The 21,319-nt window shown below is 40.3% G+C and overlaps 1 protein-coding gene across 2 annotated transcripts in view; it reads right to left on the reverse strand.

Moving 5' to 3' along the window:
• Positions 1-3,196: 3,196 nt before the first annotated feature.
• DHX35 (DEAH-box helicase 35) overlaps positions 3,197-21,319 on the reverse strand; it is a 58,639-nt gene continuing 40,516 nt past the window's right edge. Inside the window, exons 14-22 of one of the 2 annotated variants that reach the window (XM_032774339.2) lie at positions 20,638-20,692; positions 18,039-18,134; positions 16,594-16,688; positions 15,863-15,940; positions 14,401-14,530; positions 13,616-13,697; positions 12,758-12,829; positions 10,416-10,527; positions 3,197-4,569 (exon numbers count right to left, since the gene is read on the reverse strand). In XM_032774339.2, the coding sequence (XP_032630230.1) occupies positions 4,525-4,569; positions 10,416-10,527; positions 12,758-12,829; positions 13,616-13,697; positions 14,401-14,530; positions 15,863-15,940; positions 16,594-16,688; positions 18,039-18,134; positions 20,638-20,692 (765 nt within the window). In that variant the 3' untranslated portion in view covers positions 3,197-4,524. Of the gene's footprint in view, positions 4,570-10,388; positions 10,528-12,757; positions 12,830-13,615; positions 13,698-14,400; positions 14,531-15,862; positions 15,941-16,593; positions 16,689-18,038; positions 18,135-20,637; positions 20,693-21,319 lie in introns of both variants that reach the window. The other variant, XM_032774338.2, reaches the window with a different exon arrangement.

The following is a 21,319-nucleotide window of genomic DNA, read 5'->3' on the forward strand; positions in this document are numbered from 1 at the left end:
GGTTTGTTCAAGAATGACTGGCCTGATAACTGGTACTTCGTAGTAACAATATTGAGAAGGAACAGCTGCAAGCTCACTTGCACAGCTGAGCTGGATCTGAAGAGCTGACAGCAATAAAGTGGCATTTAAAAAAACCTTGATTTTAGTCACTAAAGAAAGAAGCTCAGACATCGATACATGAAGGAGCAGATCTGCAATGTAAGGAGATTAAATTTTTCAATTTTAAGAGCAGAACCACACTTTCAGATCAGAATGGATTTTTGTGGATGTGTGGGACAGGCTACAAACCTGCTTCATTTTTAGAGTGGGGGAATTCCCCACAAGCCGGGCACTGTGCTGGTTGATAACAAAACAGCCTCTAATAAATCAGATGAAGAGCCTCCTAATTTAAATACAAATAGTACGCTGTAGTAATGTCCCCTCCCCCAAACAATATAGTAATCATAAGCACTTTATATCTTCAAAATACTGTTTAGAAACATCTGATCCTCACTGTAAGAGGAATGATTGATCTCACTTAACAGAGTGGAATCAGAGAGTTTTGTTTCTAGTAAACAGGATCCTCAAAGCACAGCATTGAAATGACCACAACTTCTACACCTTTGTAAGTGTCCAGAATGATACTGCTCTGCTACCTGCTCTCTGCCAGCTGACTAATAGTAGACTGCCTCTGCTATTACAAAATGCCAAGTTTAAACAATGAAGACCTATGTAGCGAGAAGGTAGAGCCATTGAGTCATGATCCGGTTTAGGAAGTCTAAGACACTTTCACAAGAAAGGTACAATCAGCTTGACAGCCTTTATGCCCAGGTGCAATAGAGTGTCTGCCACCTTCCTTCTCCACAATTATTAGTTATTTGACTGGTGTTAAGAAATTTATGCACCCTGGAGCTAATCTTGTTCCCCTCAGATGCATCTCCTGATTCACTGCTTCCTTTCTGCTGACTCCTCCTATCTCTCCCATTCTCATCACTGAACTCAAGGCAAGATGAACTCAAGGCCTTAGCTTTCTCTCAGGGTTCAGAAATATTCCCCCTTTCAAAAAGGGTCAGGCTGGTGTTATTTTAAAAATTTTTATCTACCACCTCAGCTTCCTGCAGACCTATCTCCCTTCAGGCAGAAGTGCTTGGAGGAAGTCCCCGTGCTGCCAGTCCTTCCCTTCTTGATCTTGTGTCTCCAGTTGCTGGCACAGGATAAACATGTACTGTCTGCATTGACCCATTAGACAGAGGAGTAGAGAAAATCCTGGTGTTTCATTAGTCAGGGGTAATATAGAAATAACAGAGCAGAGTTCACCTGCTTTGATTTTGGCAATGCACTAAAACACTTTTTTTGATTTAAGAATACATGTAAACTAATCCGCCATGAACAGATTATGTAAAGTTCCCATAAGGACAGTGAATGTCGTGGTCAGGAACAAGGGCACAAAATGGAGTTAAGGTACAGCACTGTATCCTGAAATTAAAGCAATATTCTAGTGTTGTTGTTTATTTAAATAAAATAAGCCAATTAGAATCTGCAGGCAATCTGGTTAATATACGGGGCACTTGTGTAACAGGGCATGGCTACAGAACTAATGGAAACTGCATCACCTTAAATCTATCTGCCTGAGCTTTTCATTTTCATTTTTGTGCATGCCTCTTCCTGGGACTGGCTGAAGAACGGGCCACAGCTGTGACTGTTTCCCCATCAATTTGTCACAGCCACCATTAATCTCCGGGAAGTGATTTGCATTTCAATTGCTATTGCTTTGACTGAATTTCTACTCCAATTAGCTTCATATTATTTCTACCATTGGCAATCCTTTTTTTATAGGAGGCTATCAATACAGTGAAGGTCTTATGCAGAAATACTAACAGCACTTTCTATTGCTTTAGGGTCATTTAACATCTAACTTCAGTGGATAGTGAGAAAGCTATAACTTCCTTTATTTTTTACAGGAAACATCTCTTCAAATACAGCTTTGGTGATGCAAAAGCATAATACTCTTAATCACCCTCCCTTCAGCACCAATGATGTTTCTCGTAAGACTGTGTTGCACAGAGCCTGCTTCAAGCCAGCGTTATCAGTCTCTGTAACCAAACTTATTTAAAACACAGTACTATGAATCAAGCAGGCAAAGCCTCAGGCCTGAATTTCACAAAGCAACTAGTGATTTTAGTAGCCTCACATTGGGGTGAAAGCCCTTTAAAGGGGACTGATTGTCAGACAGGTGTGGGCATTGTATTCGGTTCTTTTCTGTTAAGCTGTCTGTTTGGATACCAAGATATTAAGGCAGCCAGTATCATTAGTCACCCTTGGCCCACACTTTCAGAATCAAGTGCATCTGTTCTGACAGGGTGTTGCCTCTAGCACTGTTAGTACAGCGGAAACTTAAGTAATTTTTCTACTGGGGAGACTGGGATTTCTTATACAGACCTATTCCACTTGTTCAACTGAAGATGCAACTGGTTACATGTTGTGACACCACTTTCAAATCTCTGTGCTCCTAACTTTGCATGAGTCACAAAGGCCTTGCTAGGTACAAGGACTCAAAGGATCAAGAATCAAATTATTTTGCAACAGGAAGAAACATTGGCCACGTAGCAGTGTCAGCCTCTGGAGCACAGAGTTCAAGTGCACCTGGTATTCCCAGAAATGCCAAATTAATTGGATGCTCTACGTGGCCACATCCCAATGCAGATCAGCATGCTACAATCACAGCAGAATGGCAATAATCACTAGCTAGCTAGTTGGATGTGTGGGAAGGGATACATTCTCAAGCCTTCTTGATTCAATTATTTTATTTCTCTAGAGAATGTTTCCAGAGGACAGAGCAACATGGAAAGTTTACAAGTCTTTGTATTCAACTCGCTCTCTCTTCCCCTTTAAGAGGAAAAAACTACATTGCATCTTTTTATTTAGCGCTTTTGGTGTTCTTCCCACAGTACAGTACACAGGTACACTCCCTGCCCCAAAGAGCTTACAATCTAAGAGAAAGACACAGAGAAGATGGGTTGCACTGGGAAACCCCGGGGGTGGGGGGATGACTGACAGTTTGTCATACTCCCAGTGCCACACACTGAGGCTAACATCTTATTTTTTTGCGCTGGCGATGAGGACCTAGACACTGCTCAGACACTTCACACGACAGAACAAGCTTTGTGGGAGGCAGCAATGTAAAGGAAGTTTTGAGAAATGATGTGCAAGGCAGCCCTATGGCAAGAAGACATTTATTCTATGTAGAAAATTTCACTTATTTACACACTTCTTACAAATGGAAATAAAATTATATAGTTAACATGTTCCAAAGAAGCACATCAATCAAACCAATGTCCTTACAAAAATAAAACTTTCAAACCACGTTTCTAAAATAAATATCATCAAAAGGGTAAGAAAAATAAATACACATGTACCCAAACAACTGTGCTTAAACACAAAGGGGTAATGTTCTTTATGAAAAAGACAGCCATGGGGTTTCAGTTAAACCACTAGCTGCTAAAAATACCCCTGTCCCACTGGCATAAGAGGAGGAGAGTCCTCAACAGCAAAGAGCAGATTGTTTTAATAAAAATATATAAAGGACTATGTTCCTGATCGAGGGAAGTACAGAGCATTTCAATCTTTGCTGAATCTTGCTAAAAGAAGCATTCCTATGAGGTTTCCCTTCTGAAATCTCATGAGGGTTCTAAGTGTTAAGAGAGGCTAGCACATTTATTTTTACTCAGAAAATAAAGCTAAGCCCCATCTGTGAGTCTGCATAAATCCTGTTCCACAACAGAACATGTGCAAACATCTCATGGTTGATCAAAATGTAGCCCCCTCCTAAACGGATGAGCAACAGCAAACCCAAAGAGATTTCCCTACTGCTGAATAGTGCTTTTCAAGTATGGAAACCATTAATTTCAAATACAGCACTATCTACAGAACAATTGTTACAGGATGGGGAAAGCTTGACTCACAGAGAGGAGAATTCTGCAGCTTCAGGGCAACATTATACCAATTAGGCACAGTTAAACACAGTATCAAGGTTTCCATGGCAGCCCCTTACATTTTAAGGGCTAACTCATTGTCCTCCATCTACCCACTTTCAGCAGGCAGTCTCAGGATGGCCAGCAATATTCACAGTGCTCCAAGAAATGGGAAGCAGGGCATCCTGAACCCTGGTCCTCTCTCTCAAAGGGTGCTGTACCATGCTAAGTATTTGGTTTCTTTCCTGGAGGTTTTGAGTCTTTGTGGTCCTGTGTCTCCCCCTCCCCATTTATATTCTGATCATTTGTCTACCTATTAAAAAGAGCAACATATCCAGGTTACAGAGAGTGGTCAATTAGGCCAAGGAATAATATGTCCACAACGCAAGCTCTACTTAGGTTTACAATGTATTGGTCATGCATAAACCCCTATAGGATCCTGGCAGGCATTTAAACATTTAATTGATATGGGGTCAGGCTGCTAAATGAACTGACTACTGAATGGACTGTAGCCAGCTTTGAATTAGTGGTGGGTTTTGCATCTGATGTCACAAGGCTCAACAGGCACACCAAATCAGTGGTCATCTACTTTAACTCTCTTTGCTTTCAAGGAAAGATGCTGTAAGAGAAAGAAAAAAAAAGTGCTTAATACATATGGCACAATCTCATAAAAATCCAAGTACAGTGTATTGAATCAGTCTCCGTATCTGTAGTTCAGAATACTTTATAAAATCAACATAAATCCTGTTGTTTTGTGGTTGTGAGGTTTTTTGTTTTTGTTTGTTTGTTTGTTTTGTTTTGTTTTTGGTAAAATGCATCAAATCTTAATGTTCCTCTGGAAATAAATGCAGAAACTCCAAAAGCCAAATTTTCCCTAAGGTATAAAATTGGTCCTAGTGCACACATTAATGCTTAAACAATTTGCAAGAGGAAGCAACTCGTCAGTGTTTACTAATGCAGATTTTCTATGCACAAAATAGTATTTACCTCTACCTACCTGCCTGATGGTGTAATTACCAGATGTGTGCATGCAAAATGATATATTTACTAATGCTGCAGCTGCAGGTCTGTTGGCCCTTTGAATATTTCACCCTTAAAATCTACAAGGAAAGAAAAAAGTGCCATGGAGAAAGTGTATACCGAAGAGGGCCCAAGAAAGGGTACAATCCCTCAAAGGTACATTCACTTTAAGGAGTAAAGCATATGCGATTACTGCTCATGCTTGTGACTAAACCACAGGAACCGAAAAAATAAAAATAAAAACATAATTAGCTTTTTGATCAGGGATAATTTGTTTTAGATCTAGTGACTGAAGGTATCAAGGTTCCAACGTTTCTGGGGCCTGGTCTACACTAGGGTGTGGGAGGCTCGATCTAAGTCTAGACTAGACGCGATAAATCAATCCCCACTGGATCGATCATTGCCCGCCGATCCGGCCAGGAGTGAAGACATACCCTTAAACTTCTTAGTGTGCCACAGAGATTTCTCTGCTAAGCTCTCCCACTCAATGATATCTTGACCTAAGTGGTTTCAACATGAGACAACAACTTTACAGATGTTTGGGTGATTTATTTTTGTTTGTCTGCAGTACTCAAATACCACTGCTTCTGCAAGCATCCAGTCATATGTTTTTATGGTGCGCCAAGGATAACACTGAGATTCTGGTACCTTTAGTCCATGCAAGAGAAAGCAGCAGAGTTATTTATAAATTAACATCTGCCATTTGTGTGTCTTAAAAAGCAACTAAGACACTTCAGCAAGATACTGCATTAGTGAGCTTTCCCAACGCCTCTTTGAAAGACGTTCTTCCCTGTACCCTTGTGGACTCTTCTATCACCACCAGTGGGGGAAATTTTTTTATTCCTTAAAAATGCGGAAAGTTTAACATATTCTTCAAACATCTATAGTTAACTGTATGCTAATATATGTAGCCAACAAAAATTCTTTCATATGGGAGTGTCCCAGTTCATATTCACTTGTCTTTGTGTGGGATCAAACTGGCTGCAAATAGCTTGTACAATCACACTTATGTGAGACTAGCATCAATGCAGAGATCACCTAAGTGGGTTTATATTAATGTCACGCAAACAGCATGTTTCATGATTAACAGAAGAGAAGATCCCACAGGGGACTCAGGAGCACTTAATTTTTTTTTTTTAAAACCCTCCATGAATTTGCCCAATCTTACCTCACAAACCTCCTCTCTATACCCCTCCCTGCTTACCTAGTGTTGTCCACCACCCTGTCCTTTCACTTGGGGCTGGTCTACACTACAGGGGAAAATCGATCTTAGATAAGTAACTTCAGCTACGTGAATAATGTAGCTGAAGTCGAAGTATCTAAGATCGAATTACTCACCGTCCTCACGGCATGGGATCGATGTCCACGGCTCCCCATGTGGACTCCGCAACTCTGTTCGGGTTGGTGGAGTTCCAGAATTGATATAAGCGCGTTTGGGGATCGATATATCGCACCTAGATGAGACGCGATATATCGATCCCCGAGCAATCGATTGCTACCCACCAATACGGCGGGTAGTGAAGATATAGCCTTGGTCTCTCCCCTGCAGCTCCTGTTTGTCTTACAGAACACAGGCAGGGCCATAACAAGGCTTCCCCCAACTCCCCAAATAATTAATGTATTTTATTCCTTGCCTATTGCCTGTAATTTCTCGCTTACTTTGCTACTAACTCTGTATTAACTACACACTGGGTTTTGAGATTAGGTTTATGATTACACTGTCCCACTGTAGGTGTGAGCAGTGGTGTGCACCAAAGTGCTGTGCTGTAATTTCCCCATGTGAATACTGCAGGTGCCAATTAAAAGGTTCCTGGTTTGCACTAACGTAATCCTCTTCACACAGGTCTACATTAATACGAACTAGAAACCCCCTTTAGTTGGCGCTCGCAGTGTCCACACGGAGAAGTTACAGAACAGCACTTTGGTGCTCACACTATTCACACTCCCATAGTCCCAATTTAAGGGCAGTGTAGACATGCCCTTAGTGAAATATGCTATAACAAAATTAAGTAGTTCATTTATTCTGATTTTCACCCCAAAAAGGTAAAGTGAAACTAAACCAAGGCTCTAGGCACCACAGATCGAATATAAAACAATGTTTATCTTTTATACATTCAGCAAATTCACCTAAGTCTTGGGGCAAAGAGGGAAAGGCAAGCAGAAAAACAACAGAACCTCCCCCCCCCCGAGGATGAAAATGATTCTTAGGGCATGTGGCAAAGCTGAACAGATTTGATCTCTTTCAGACCAAACAAGAGGGTGATGGTGGTGGAGTGAAGTCCTAAAGTCATCACTGAGAACACTCTGCTAGCAGTTCTGTCTCTATTAAACCAAAGGAGCTTTTAGATCAAGCATTTTCAATCATCATAATGGTGGCAATATCGCACAGGGAGAGAGATGGTCACTCCAGATAGTCAGGTCCTAAGCCATCAGTATAGTGTAAACACAAACTCTTCCAAATTAATCATAATCCATGTGAAGATCTGAGCCACAAGGATTCCAGAGGCAGATCTGGTACAGTGGGAATGTTGGCTCATTTCCTTCTAATGCCATGCTTGAGGCATGTGTATTGAACGGCAGCAACAGAAGCCCAAGGCCTCCCTTGCAGTGTCATTACCACCTCAGCCAAGAGAATTATGGAATGCCCAGTAGAGACCCTTCAATCTAAGAATCATTCTGGGCAAATTCTATGGCCTGTGTTATACAGGAGGTCAGGCTACATGATCACAATGGTTCCTTCTGGCCTTCAAATCTACAAATCACCTGAGAAGTCCATTTATAGCATGGTAAACATCCTATATAATCAGATTAATTATCCAAGTTTCACATTTTAGAAAATCTCTGAAATCACTTACATGGACATAATGCCAATGCTCTGCCCTATTCACATTGCTATGTCTTCCTAACAAATGAACTCACAAGGTCATGAAATAATAAGAAGCTCTCATAGGCATATCAAATCTTTAAGAGGATAAACTTCTCTAAAACTCCTTCAGTGTCGCCAAGAGATATGGACAATAGGGATCAGATTTTCAAGAGGTCAAGTTCACAAATACGCATGCAAAACTACGTGCAAAATTAGTGTGCACAACCCCCCCCCCCCAAAAAAAACAAAACAAAACAAAACAAAAAACCCCCACCACACACACATGGCTATTTAGCTACATTTCCACATTCAATTCTCTTATTTGCATGTGCAACTGTGGAATTTGCTCAGGTAAATTAGGCACGTAATTTTCACTGGATCTTTTGAAAAATCATGTCTGAAGTTTTTATTACAGTATTGTCCTGCATTTGAGCATCACAATACTAGATCTCATTCCAATACAGATTAACAGGTTTCCGTTCTGGATCCCTCCACATCGGAAGAGGCTTGTTCCACAAGTGGAGTTGCATATTCCTATTCCATGAAGATTGCTCCTGCACAGATGGTAATGGTTGGCTTGAACAGAGCCTCACAATAATACTGCTGTTTGTGTGCCCATTTTATGACCACCCTGAACAGTGCTAGAATATGGCTCTTTGCCACTGATACTCCCACGTCATTGTTTTGCTGGAATGTTGCCCATCAGAAGAGCTTTATGCAGATTCTCACAGAATCTCATGATGCATGTGGAATGAGGCTGTTTGGCATTGCTTTATCGTAAGTACCTCTCAAATTCCACTAAGGTTAGCACTGAGTAATTAGTCTTCCTCCCTGAATGATCACACGTGTGACACCCATTTGGTCACCCCTACTGTTCAGTGTTTATGTACAGTCTGCTATTGCAGAGACTAGCTTCAGTGTCACAAGCACAGGGATAATATTCCACTCTATCGAGACTGCTCTGACAGTGCCTAATGAAGGTGGGTAGATGAATGAGAGCAAAGTCTAAACAAGACGAGGTGCTGAAAATTGGCAGGAATAAGTGGCAGCTACTGAAGATGTACATGTATGCTCTTTGTGGATATGACTCATGACATTTAGGGGCCATACTCAATCTGTCACTGCTCCTGTCTTCCCAGATAGCAAGAACTTGTACGGCCTTTATTCATGCAGGGTCAATCAAGGGACTGCAGCATCTCCTATCTCTGAGAGAGACCTTGCCATAATGATTGATATATACACATCATTCACAAGCTACATTACAGCAACAAGCTCTGCTTAGGGCTACCCTTGAAGAGGATTCAGAAGTTTTAGCTGGAACACAATGTAGCAACTTACCTCTGAGATGCTACAAGGCTATTGTGCCAATGCCTCACGTTCTGTATTACCTGTTTGCTTTTGGATACTATTCAAGGATGTGCCATTGGTCTAGGACCCTATTACCTAAGAAGTCACCTCTTTCCCTGTTCCCCATTGAAGCAGTTATCTGCTGGATGCTCTTGCTGTTCACAAGAGCTGCTGAACTGGTGGCAGGGCTCTCTCTGCTGAGTGTTCCTGCCTGTGGCACTTCCTCCTTTCAGGGGGTTAGGGCCAGAGTTTGGCTGCTTTCAGGCCCAGAGCAAAGCTTTTGTTTTTTTAAATAGGCTTTTAGCTAGAGGGATAGCATCAACTGGAAAAAATAAGAAACATCTGTCTGAAAATGTGGTGCCTGCTGTCATTATTGGTACCTGCCAACGTGGCTCATTTTTCTATTATTTCACTTTGTGCATTTGAGCCACTTTGTGTACAGGGAAGTAAAACAATTACCCTTTTTAAAAATAAATAAATAAGGGATGTACTATTTCAAAGGTCACAGTGAAAGAACAAGCCAATACTCCTCATTCAGGTCCTGTGGCTCTAATCAACTTCCAGTTTAACTGCTTGAAGTCTAAATTTTGCTATTTAATTGTTATGGTGGCTTGGAGCCTCAGGAATACATGTTATATAACTATACATCCAGCTACCTCACGTCTTGAACCAATCTCTTTAATGTAAGGTACTAAGTACACAAATGAATCTGTATTAAGTTTATCCATAGAAGGACACTCCTTTTCATGACTCCAAATTTTAACTTCTAATTTATTTTCCTAAGTAATAGAGCAATTATCATTTATTTGATTGAAATAACAAAGTGTTGGGTACTGCCAAGAAAGACTTTAAGGCACATGACGATTTGAGCCATCTCAAGTTTACACTTACCTACAGCAAGTCAACAGAACTGCTGAGAGAAGTGCTATTGAACACATATCTCTGAGTATAGACTAGTTCTGTGCTGAATTTCCAAATGCACATCAAATGGACAAATGCAATTCTGAGCTAGCGTCTAGACAGGCTGTACTCCTGTATAGCAAACAGAGCTCTTGCAAGGGTAATGCAAAGCAGAGTTTTACATATTAAATCCCCTTAAATGAGTTACACCCCAATTTGTTTCTATTCCCATCAAACAACAGAAAAATGCTGGAGGGAAAAAGAAAAAGCTTTAAGTACAAGAGCTGTGAATACAGCAATGATACCATTTGGTGTCTATGTCGAGTCCGTACCGTTCCTTCTTGGTAAAAGTGAGGTGCCAGTTCCAATAGCCAAGTGGATTCAATAGCAGTCACATCTCTCATGTAGTACCTGGAGGTCTGTATGACTTCATTGTAGACTACCCTGAAAACACAGAGAGAGAAAAAATGAGACCATGTTATATAGCAGAGAGGGACTTGTCTCTGACCATCTGAACATTCCACACTATAGAGATTACAGAATTATTTCACGCAGAAGATGCCATTGGGTAGTGTCATAAATAGATAGCTAAGTAAAGCAGGGGAGGGAACCTCTGGAGGTTTTTGGTTCCCTTTTCAGGTAAAAGAAACATTAACCCTTAGCTATCTATTTATGACAGGTAGTCTCTGCTGTGTGGGAGGAGCGTCAGTTATAAAATGCCCTCCAACCGATGCCCATCAAGGTGCTCAGAGTATTGTATAGCAGGGCAATAAAAAGATTTTTAAAATTCCACTAAAAAAATATCTCCACAAAACCATCTGAAAGAACAGACCGAGGGGAGGGAGTAACAAGAAGAAAAGGGAGGGGAACTTGTAATTATGGGGCCAAGAGATCTCATACTAAACACCTCTGAAGGGGAGATTTTAGGTGTTGTGGGTGGAGTGTGACTGAGAAGGATGTCGAGGGTTGAGTGCAAAACTCTAGGTCCATCAGAGTTTAGTAACGCTCCACAACTTAATGTGATGGTGGGATCCCTGACTGCAGGCTTACGGGAGGAAGACTGCATTTTGAATAATGCCAGGACATACACTGCTTCAAGCTTTAGAAAGCAAGCACACCAGTTTAGAAATAATCAGCTACATCCTAGGCAGCCATTACCAAGAATGCAGGAAAGTTCTCTCTAAGGCCTGTTACAATGACCCTCCACAGGGACTAAAGCACCTCCAGTCTCACACCCTGCTCTCTCACTCATCCAGTTCATAATCTCACCACACGAAGCCGTCTTCCATACACAACAAAAAAGACAAAGCAATCGCCATGCTGCTTAGAGGGGGGAACTCTTTTGAGAACAGAAGGTTAGTGAATTGGAAGCAAGAGGAAAGTTCTCACTCTTCCCTTCTTCCCCAAGACAACCACTGACCCATTCAAATGCATCTAAAATTTGAGGAAAACCAAATTAAAACAAGAAATGAGAAATCCCTATACTCACAGTTGATAGACAAAACACAGAGCAAAATACTACATTCTTCCCTTACTAACAACAAAGAGCAAAACCAAATCAACCCAGCGAACACTGTCCATAGCCCAGTATATTGATTCACACATAACATGCCCTAAAAGCACAACTAAACAAGTGGAGGTGGAAGGAAGATGGAGGAGGTAAGTTCTAATAGAACCAGTACAGATAAGACTGAGTGATCTGAATTCTATCTCCATCTTGAGCATCAACAGAACTGATTGCTAAGTTCCAATCAGCTATACCGGTGCAAATGCTGTGCACAGGTATCACTGAGGATACTATTCAAAGACAATCAAGTTGCACAGGTGTCACCGACAGCCTAATTTAACCTGCAAAGTTTTTCTCACTGGTGATTACGCACAGGGTTGCAAGAACCTAGCTCAACTCCAGGAGCCCAGGCTGCAGTTGCTAGGCTGCCAATTAGAAAAACATTTTCATTTGTTTACTGAGCACTTTTGATACGGAAATCAATGACACACAAACATGTAATATCCCAAGAGGATATGTGGGTTTTACAATGTGATTCTAGTCACTTCTTCCACAAATCTGTTTATACTGTCACACCTTCCTTTTCCTGAAGTATTTTGTCTCTTCATTTTAGATTGCAAACTTCCTGGAGAAGGAACAGTGTCCCGGTGTCTCACGTATATTTACTGCACTATATAAAAGTGTGTAATAAAAGCAACTACTACCTTGTTTCGTTCAAATTTGTCTTTTTAAATGGGATGGCCCCATTAGCCTCCACATTAACATCAACATCACTGAACTGAGATAGCCTTCCCAATGGGTCGAGGGACCCTCCTCAGAGAGCAATTCCTGTGAGTGATTTTACCTGCAGCACAAGGCTCTGCATTCTGGTATTTTTTAGGAAGGGGGCACCTGCCTCCCCTTTCTCATCTTCACAGCTCTTAATACTTTTTAGTACCATGTTAGTGTCACTTTTCCATATGCTCCCCATCTAGCAGTTTTATTTGGCTGTTGCCTAAAGACTATTGCAGAAGAAGCCTCTTTTGAACTTACATTCCGGGAATCAGGATCTTCCAGGTGTGTTGTTACACTGATGCAGAACGGAGTTATTAATGGGAATCTCCTAACAATGTGTGATGTGGAGTGCTTCCTGATCTAGGCAGACAAATGAAACCAGCTCTAGCTTACCAGCGAGGAGGTTTCTCTGCATACAGCACTGAGGTGGGATGGATGTGCAGTTCCTGGTCATCACGGATAGTCCTTGAAGAGAGGGTATTATTTCAGATTTAGCAATCGCAAATTTATTCTTAAAATTTATTTATTGGTGACCTTTCAGCCCCAGTCAAAATGCTAATAAATTTGAGTACTGAAAGAGCTGGAGCAAGCAAGGTAAAGAGGTGCAAAGCTAATGCACTGGCCTTTCAGTTGCAGAGATCAGGCCCAAATTCTGGCCAAGACACCAGTGAAAAAGTTTGGAGTTATCATTCTATGGGTTTGTCTACAGCAGGAGTTATTCCTGATTGATTAACTCCATTTATAGACATTCTTATTCCAAAATAAGAATATCAACAAATGGACTTCATCAGGAATAATTAATTCACTTTAAATTCATACCCTACATCATTCCAAAACACTTTTCATGTGTAGATAAACCCTAACACTGAATGGTTTTCTGCCCAAATCACAAGAACAAGGTCCTGCAGGCTTGGATTAAGGTGGATTGGAGGTGCTACGGAATGGAAGCATTTATAGTTACTGCTCACATTAGCATGTTAGTTAGTAACTATTAACAATTCCCCTCTATCAACCTTACTAACTGTCATCATTTAACCAACAAGAGAGGTGATAAACAAGCAAACAGCATTTGGAAACTGTTACATGTGACACTGAAAGACCTCATTAATTTAATGAAACAACAACACTTTTCTTGCTAGTCCATCTAGAGAAGCATCTGTTTGTTGACTATCCAGATCTGTCAATTCACAGAAGCATGCTAAATAAAAGGACAGTTCTGAGGAATTATATAGATCTACATGCATATTTTACCTGTAAGCTCCAGTGGAGTGGCATTTAGCTGCATTAGCAAAGAATCCAGAAACTATACACCTCAGAACAGGATCTGGATCACCTAAAGAAGGGAATTGACATGTTATTCTGCAAAATGTATTTGATAAACTAAGAGCTGATGCAATGACAAAAAATCCCCTAAATACTGCTCAGTCATCAAAAGCAAGAGACTCAGGATTCTTTATTTCCCTCTCTCCAGTTTCACAATAAATCTCAATTACTATGTAAAAAACAAAGGTGCCAGAGTACCTCCCCCTGGAGATAGTACCAACCGTAGCTATCTCACAGGGTACTATGAGGATTAAGTGGTTGCAGAGTGATTTTTAGAGGTGCTGAGCACTTGCAACTCCAACTGAAATCAACAGGAGCTAGGGGTGTTCAGCACAACTGAAAATCAGCTCCAAAATGTTTATACATGCCTTGATCGTAATGAGAGATTTTCAAAGGTATAAATGCGGGGTGCCTGAAAATCTCTCGTGAGGTTTTATCTATGAAGTTATTATTAATTACTACTACACAACACTGCTGCTATCAATTAAGCCACCAAGGTTTGAAGAAATTCTAATTGTAAAAATGGGCTCAAGTTATGCTCTGGAAAAGTATATTTTGAAATCCCAGTTTTATTTAACATACATTATTTTTAGGCTGACAAGACAACAGTATTTCTTGAATGTAGTAAGAAAATAAACTGACAGTTGGGCGACTCAATATTCAGATGAACTCCAACAGGTATGACACACAAATCCTCATTCAGTGGCTCCTACCTTCACTGGATTTCTTTGGCACTTTAAATTTGACAAGAAGCTTTTTCAGCTGCTCCCTTACAGTGGTTGCTCTGACAAGCCCTTTGTAGTTTAGAAAGTGTTCCTGACACCACTGAGAACTCTTGCTGTGCTGTATAGCAATAACAATACAAGAACAGTTACAAATGCCACAGTAAATCTCCCTACTGCAAAGTGTAGTCTAGTTCTGTTCCCCAACCACTGTGCTGTATTCTGGTATTTACCGATTTGCAATGGGAAGTTAACTGCAGCCTGTATGCATATGAACTGCCACTGCCTGCACGCTGTATTTCAAATAGAAATAATGGCTTCCAGTTCATAAACTCATTTCCAGCACTTATTTCCTAATATATTTGACTCATTTCTTGAGATGTGGTGGGGGAGAACAGTGTCAGCTATTTCATACTATAACATAAAAGTGCTTCATCTCAGTATAAATTAAATCTGAGTCTTTTTTTTTTTTTTGGCCCAAGACATAAGTAGACATCTCTGTACTTTGTTTTCCAACACGCACAAAGATAATCAGTTCAAAATACATTTAAGGCCTGGTCTATACACAGTTTTTGTACCAGTGTAACAACTTTGGTTAGAGTAGAGCTCCTAGCGCAGACACAGTTATATATGTGCCTTACATTAGTATAGCTTATTACCTTTCCCAACACATGTACTATCCTGGTATAGTTAAGGATATACAACCTGAGTATTTAGACAAGCACTAAGATTTCAATTAAACCTCACCGATCACCAAGCACTTTAAGCCATTGACAAGACTTTATATAATGATTAGGGATGGGATTTTCAAAAGGAGCCTGCAGGAGTTAGGTGCCCAACTTTCATTGAAATTCAAAACTATCAACAGACAGTAAATGAGAACATGAATTTCCCATGTTCTGGGATAACCGAAGATATGGAGGTTACAGTTAAGGGCCTGTGCCTTACACAGCCACAGATTTTACTTCTTGCCAACACAGTGGGATTATGTGAGCATCTGTGACAAATGTAGCCGTTAATTAACTAAACAAAAAGGTATATTAGACACTTGGGTCCATAGGTTACATAGGCTCAAGCTTCTAGGATTTTTATAGCAGGTCTATACTAACGCTTAAGTCAATCTAACTTACATTGCTCAGCAGTGTGAAAGACACCCCCCCCCGAGTGACAAGTTACAGCGACCTAGGCGCTGTCCACACTGTTGCTGTGTCGGGGGAGATGCTCTCCTTCTGACATAGCTTCCGACTTTTGCAGAGGTGAAGTAATTATGCCGATAGGAGAGCACTCCCCTGTCAGCATAGAGCATCTTCACCAGACACACTGCAGCTGCGCTGAAGTAGGGTTTCTAGTGTAGACCTGTCCTTAGTTTTGAGCATCTGGCATTAAAACCACTGGAACCCACCCTCTCCCATTCCTCATCCTCAGGAATCCACATGTACTCTAACCTGCTTACTTTAATAAAAGCTTCATAAACATTAAGCATAGTGAGATGATCTCCCTCTTCCACAGCAAATTTTCTGTGTTTCCTGATCTGGAAAAAAGAGAAGAAATGTATTTTTATATAGAAATTAGTTTTTTTCAAAGGTCGATCCTGCTGCCCTCAGTTCTTACTGTCTTGAGTATTTAGTGACCTTTAACTCTTATCATGTAACACCTCTCCCTTAACTGATATGCATGTTTCGCTATCCAACATACTATAATTTCAAGGCAGAGCTCTAAAACTGAAATTAAAACTCATTTGCACAAAGGAAATGGGATTTACTTACTGTATATAAGGTTAGACTCAGCAGGATTTCTACCTCTGAATTAACCATTTCATATTAAATAATTTTATCAGCCTGAAAATAAATTTACTTTTTTCTCTCAAAGGGAAGCTCAAAACGGACAATCTTCCTTTCATGCACCCCAAAACGGACTAATACCAACTTATGATCCTAACATTTCCAAACACTTTCCTAATCTTCTGTAGTACAAGGCCTCCATCATTAGCCAAGGACCATCTGCAGGTTTCACAACCATGCAGCTTCCCCTTTCTCCATTACCAAGCAGTATTGGCACAGACAGAAAACCTGACTTCCACTCTAGCACGTCAGACTTTGCATGTCCCTAACGGATATTAATAGCAGAGTTGGCAGACACTCAAAGATGTGGATTAAGTGAAGAAAATTATGAGACCGAACTTACAGCCTGAGCCTTTTGGTTTGGAGGGAACATAAAGATGTTCTGAATCTGCATCATGGCAGCAATGCTCAAGATCTCTTGGGAGCAGCCAAAGTTTCCTGTAAAATAAGTGGTGAAAGAAAATAAAGTTTCTTGCTTCCAGGATTATGAAACATAAATAATATCATAAAAAAGGAAGGAGAAATTTACTCTTAGATTTTCCAGAAGAAAGCATTTTACAGCAACGATGGGGGGGGGGACCCTTATTTCATTGCAAAGGAGGTCTTTGCTGATAAAAAGCCCCTTTTTGTAACATATGATGGGGAGTTGGAGGGGGGACATTTAGGAATTTCTCAGCAGTGGATCACTCAGTCCCTGCAGCAGCAGTCAGATACATGCAATCAGCTCTGCCATCGCATCTGCATGTTGTCATACACAGACCTTAGAATCAAGGACTGGCAAATGCCTATTACGTTTTTGTCTGCACTTAGAGTACAGAAATAAAGAATATGTATGATTTTTTACATATTTAAGAGAGACCTTTGTTACAAAGTATGCTTGTATGTACTGGGCATACATTAAAAACAACTTTTCTTAAAAAGGTTTGTTCCTTCTTTTCCTTAAAAGAGAACTTGGCAAATTATGAAGCTTGTGAAAGATATCAAAAAGCAGCTCTGCCTGCAGTACAGTGTGGGCAGATTCACTCCAACACACAGCCTTGCTAATATACCCCATTCTCTACATTTCAGTCCTTGAGAACAGGGCATGAACTGTGAAGAAATGTATGTTGGTTCTGTGATGAATACATATTTTCACTGGAGACTCAACTGAAGATAAACTTATTTCACTGATGGCCTTAGTAAGCACTTCAAACCAGGCAATCAGAAATCAGAGGTTAAAGAAGTAACTCACTGCGCTGAAAAGACTCATACAAGTTCTTAAAATTATCCTCAGAACTAGTCCCATTAACTCCAATAGGATTACTCTCCATGCACAAAATTAAGCATGTGCATGAGTCTTTGCAGGATTGTGGCCTCCTATTATACCACTGAGCCCTGCTGTTGGGAACTATTATTTATTGCTTATTACCTAAGAGGTAACTTTGTGGAAGCTGAACAATTCTGTAAAAGATGTTGCCCTGATCCAACAGCACAACCAACCCCAAAGCATTTTTCTGCAGGCATGGGGACCAATCACTTTCAAACGCTTTAAGGTACATTGGTGCAATACTTGGGGGTCATGAATATAAATATGCCAAGTTATACTAGATAGACTAACTCTGAAGTTAAGATTACAGGAAGGCCCGTAGGATGTACTTATGGTATCAAATGGTTTCTTGACTTTTGAATTATGTATCACACCAAAATTGACTATAGCTTCTTTTAGATACACTAATTATTATTGTCCCTGGGTGGACAGTATCTTATACTCAGCACAAGACTATTGATGGCACCTTGCCTTTTACTGACCTGATTCCAACAGCATCTTTGCAAACATAGGGTTCAAAGGGAACTCTGCTATTCTCATACCAAGAGGTTCTGTTAGGCGACAATGTTTATCCAGACCTGCAAAAATAATACTAAGTATTCAGAAAGCAGACCAAAATAGCATAGAAAATTATCTTAATCTTTGTGCCACCAGCTAATATGTAGCAGAAACTCACAAAAAGCTTGTTGAGCTAGCAAGTATCCAACTGGGAAATCGGGAGGCTCTTATAAATACCCATTAACTTTCCCATGAGTCCTCAGTACTTTTAAGCAAACACTATATTTACATAAACACTAGCTTCTTGCAGACACACAAACCACATAATCCACGAACAAGTTCTACTGGCATCACTAGTAATTCAGGAAATATGGAACCACCAAGGTCAATGCAGCAATACAATGGTCACAGAGATACATTCTGTAATGCATTTTGTATACACCATTTGGAAACCATTTAACCCTGCAAAGCAGGTTTTGTAGGAAAACTTCCACCTACTCTTTTGGAATTTGCTTCCAAGTTATTAGCAAAAAAAAGCATTGATAAGAGAGGAAAAGATTGGGCTTGGCTAGCAGATATAGAACAAGTCTCTGGGGTAATAGGGTGCCATTTTTCTGAGTTATATTTATGTGGCTCATTGACAAAAATAATTTAATATCAGCACTACAGCGCCTATTCCAGCTACAGGAAAAATCAGCTGCAATCTGTTCTGCCTCATGCACCAGTAGCTAAATCAGCAGCTACATTCTAGCTCCAGAATGATGGTTGTTGGTGATGATGCACAGAACAGAAGGATGACAGTTTGGTTTTCAAATTATTATTACTGAGCACAGAGTTATGTCATTTTACAAAAAGAAAAGACTTGCAGCTTACAGTCTAAGTACTCTCTACCTGAAGAACTAAAATTCATTCTCTACCCGAAGAACTAGTTACTTAGATTGTGAGCTCTTTGGGGCAGGGATTATCATTTGTTTGGTATTTGTTCCATGCCTAGCACCACAGGGTCCTGATCCATGAATGGGCTTATTTTTACTGCAGGGAGCATCAAGAATAATATAAATGTGCAGCTATACATCAGTTTACTCACTTAAAAAAGGGATTTAATCCCTATTGTAACTGCAGACACCAACACAACTTTAACTTTGCAGTTACTGCCTCCAAAATAAAAACAAAACATCCCTTGGATATCTGAGAGTATCAGTTTGAATCTGAACAAAACACACAACCTGCTCCAAGCGGAATGGCACCGTGAGCAGCATTTCTTGCGCTTCTAGAAAACATGTGGGAAACATCTCTGCACCTTTCAGCGATTCTGTCCAAGGGTGCAGGATTTTTAGCAGAACATCAAAGAGCTAATCAGGGATCTTATCTCCCTTTCAGTTTCAGTCCTCCCTAAGGTGGTTTTGCTGTGTATCTACCCTTGCATTACACTTCTGAGCCAATGGGAGAGCACTGATTCCCAGCTCAAAAGGGTTGCCAACAATCAACTACCTCACAGGTGAAAACTCTCTCCTTCTCTTTTCACTGAACGGAATGAGCACATGGAAAACCATGGCCACAAAAGAACTTACAGCTCTAATGCTGTATGTCACGGCATGGCACCCATGAGTACAAGGAAAAAACAAACACAAGCCTCTTGGAGCCGCAGAAGCCTGCACAATGTATTTCAAACTTACTGCCCTCTTCCCAATGTTTCAACTGGGAAGCACATAGTCTTTCTTTCGGATACTTCTGAAATGAGGATAGGTATGTTTTTGTTTTGTTTTACTCCCTAGCTTTCTTATCAAAAGTTCTTAATGCAAGTGTGAAGGTGGTATCTTTTTACTGGAAAAATTACAAGTTTCTGTTACTGCTGTAGCATGCAACACAAAATGAAAGACATATTCACTGTACCAATTAAAAACTTCAGTGCCAAGCAATTTATCCAAGTGAACAAATGTCAATTTAAGTGCCTAACTTTAGATACTGATCAACTTATTATCCCCAACCTAGTTCCTAATGAGCACTTCATAATATTGTAAAATCAGGAACACAAGAACTGCCATTGCAAGCCAGACCAGTGGTCCATCTATCTCAACATGCCATCTCTGACAGTGGCACATATCAGATGCTTCAGAGGCAAGTGCAAGAAACTATGCAATAGACAATAATGGAATAATATTTCCTTCCTAAATCACAGCAGTTAAAGAGGAGTACTTGTGGCACCTTAGAGACTAACAAATAAATTGTTTTTGCTGATATAGACCAACAGGGGTACGACTCTGAAAGCACTTAAAAGACTGGCTTATGCTTATTCTCTGTGCATGAGAGTTTACAGTCTTTTTAAAACTCCTGGGCTATTCTTGTTTGGAAAAGGAATAGACGATACTTACAAGTCAAGACTGAGGTACATTGACAAAGTTGTGGACTGAGACCACAATAGAATCTAGTACAAACAGTATTCTCGAAAATAAAGATCTGGTTAATACTCAAGTTAATACCCACACACACATTAAAAAAAGGACTTTGTAAAATTCACATTGATTTGGATTTGTTCTTTAGTAACAGACTATAAATACAACAATGAAAGTGTAGCATGCTCACCTCCTAAAGCATACAGCAGCTCTAATGCTTGCACCATAGACTGCGCAGGGGGCGGCTGTAAAGAAAAAAACTTCTTTAAGCTGTCACTGATATGGGAATACATGAAGTTTCCTAGTGAGAATTTTTAAGTCCGTCCTTCTTCAAGGAGTATTCCTGCCTCAAAGGCACCAGTTCGAGCCCTCTATAGTCCCTTTTTCCCAGATGCAGTATTTTCCCCCAGCCTGCTCCTACAGATGGCAGAAGATGTCTCAGAGCATCACCTGATGTCCTCCACTGACCAGCCTGGCTCATTAGACCCACAACTGAAAACCCTCTCCAGGTTCCTGAATCCCACTATGATGCTCTCAAGATCCTGTGACTACATGGAATAAGTCCAAGCTAAAAACACAAACTTGAATTGTCCAACATAGTGATACTATTACAGTGTCAGACCAATTGCGTCCTGAATTCTCTCAATTTAAGTTCTATTGTGTTGGGTTTATCAATGCAGATGTAACTGGAAACATTACAAGGAGATTCACTAAACAAAGTCTAATGATTGCTACTTGCCATTAGTTAATAAAAATTAAAGTAAGTGCAGAGGCTAGATACTGTTGATTTATCTTTTTCTCCACTTCACGGAAAGGCCTCCACAATTCTATTTCAGACAAATTGAGGGGTTTCGCCTTCTAAGTTATTCAAA

Source organism: Chelonoidis abingdonii, chromosome 14 (genome assembly GCF_003597395.2).
Source record: "Chelonoidis abingdonii isolate Lonesome George chromosome 14, CheloAbing_2.0, whole genome shotgun sequence".
Taxonomy (NCBI): Eukaryota; Metazoa; Chordata; order Testudines; family Testudinidae; genus Chelonoidis; species Chelonoidis abingdonii.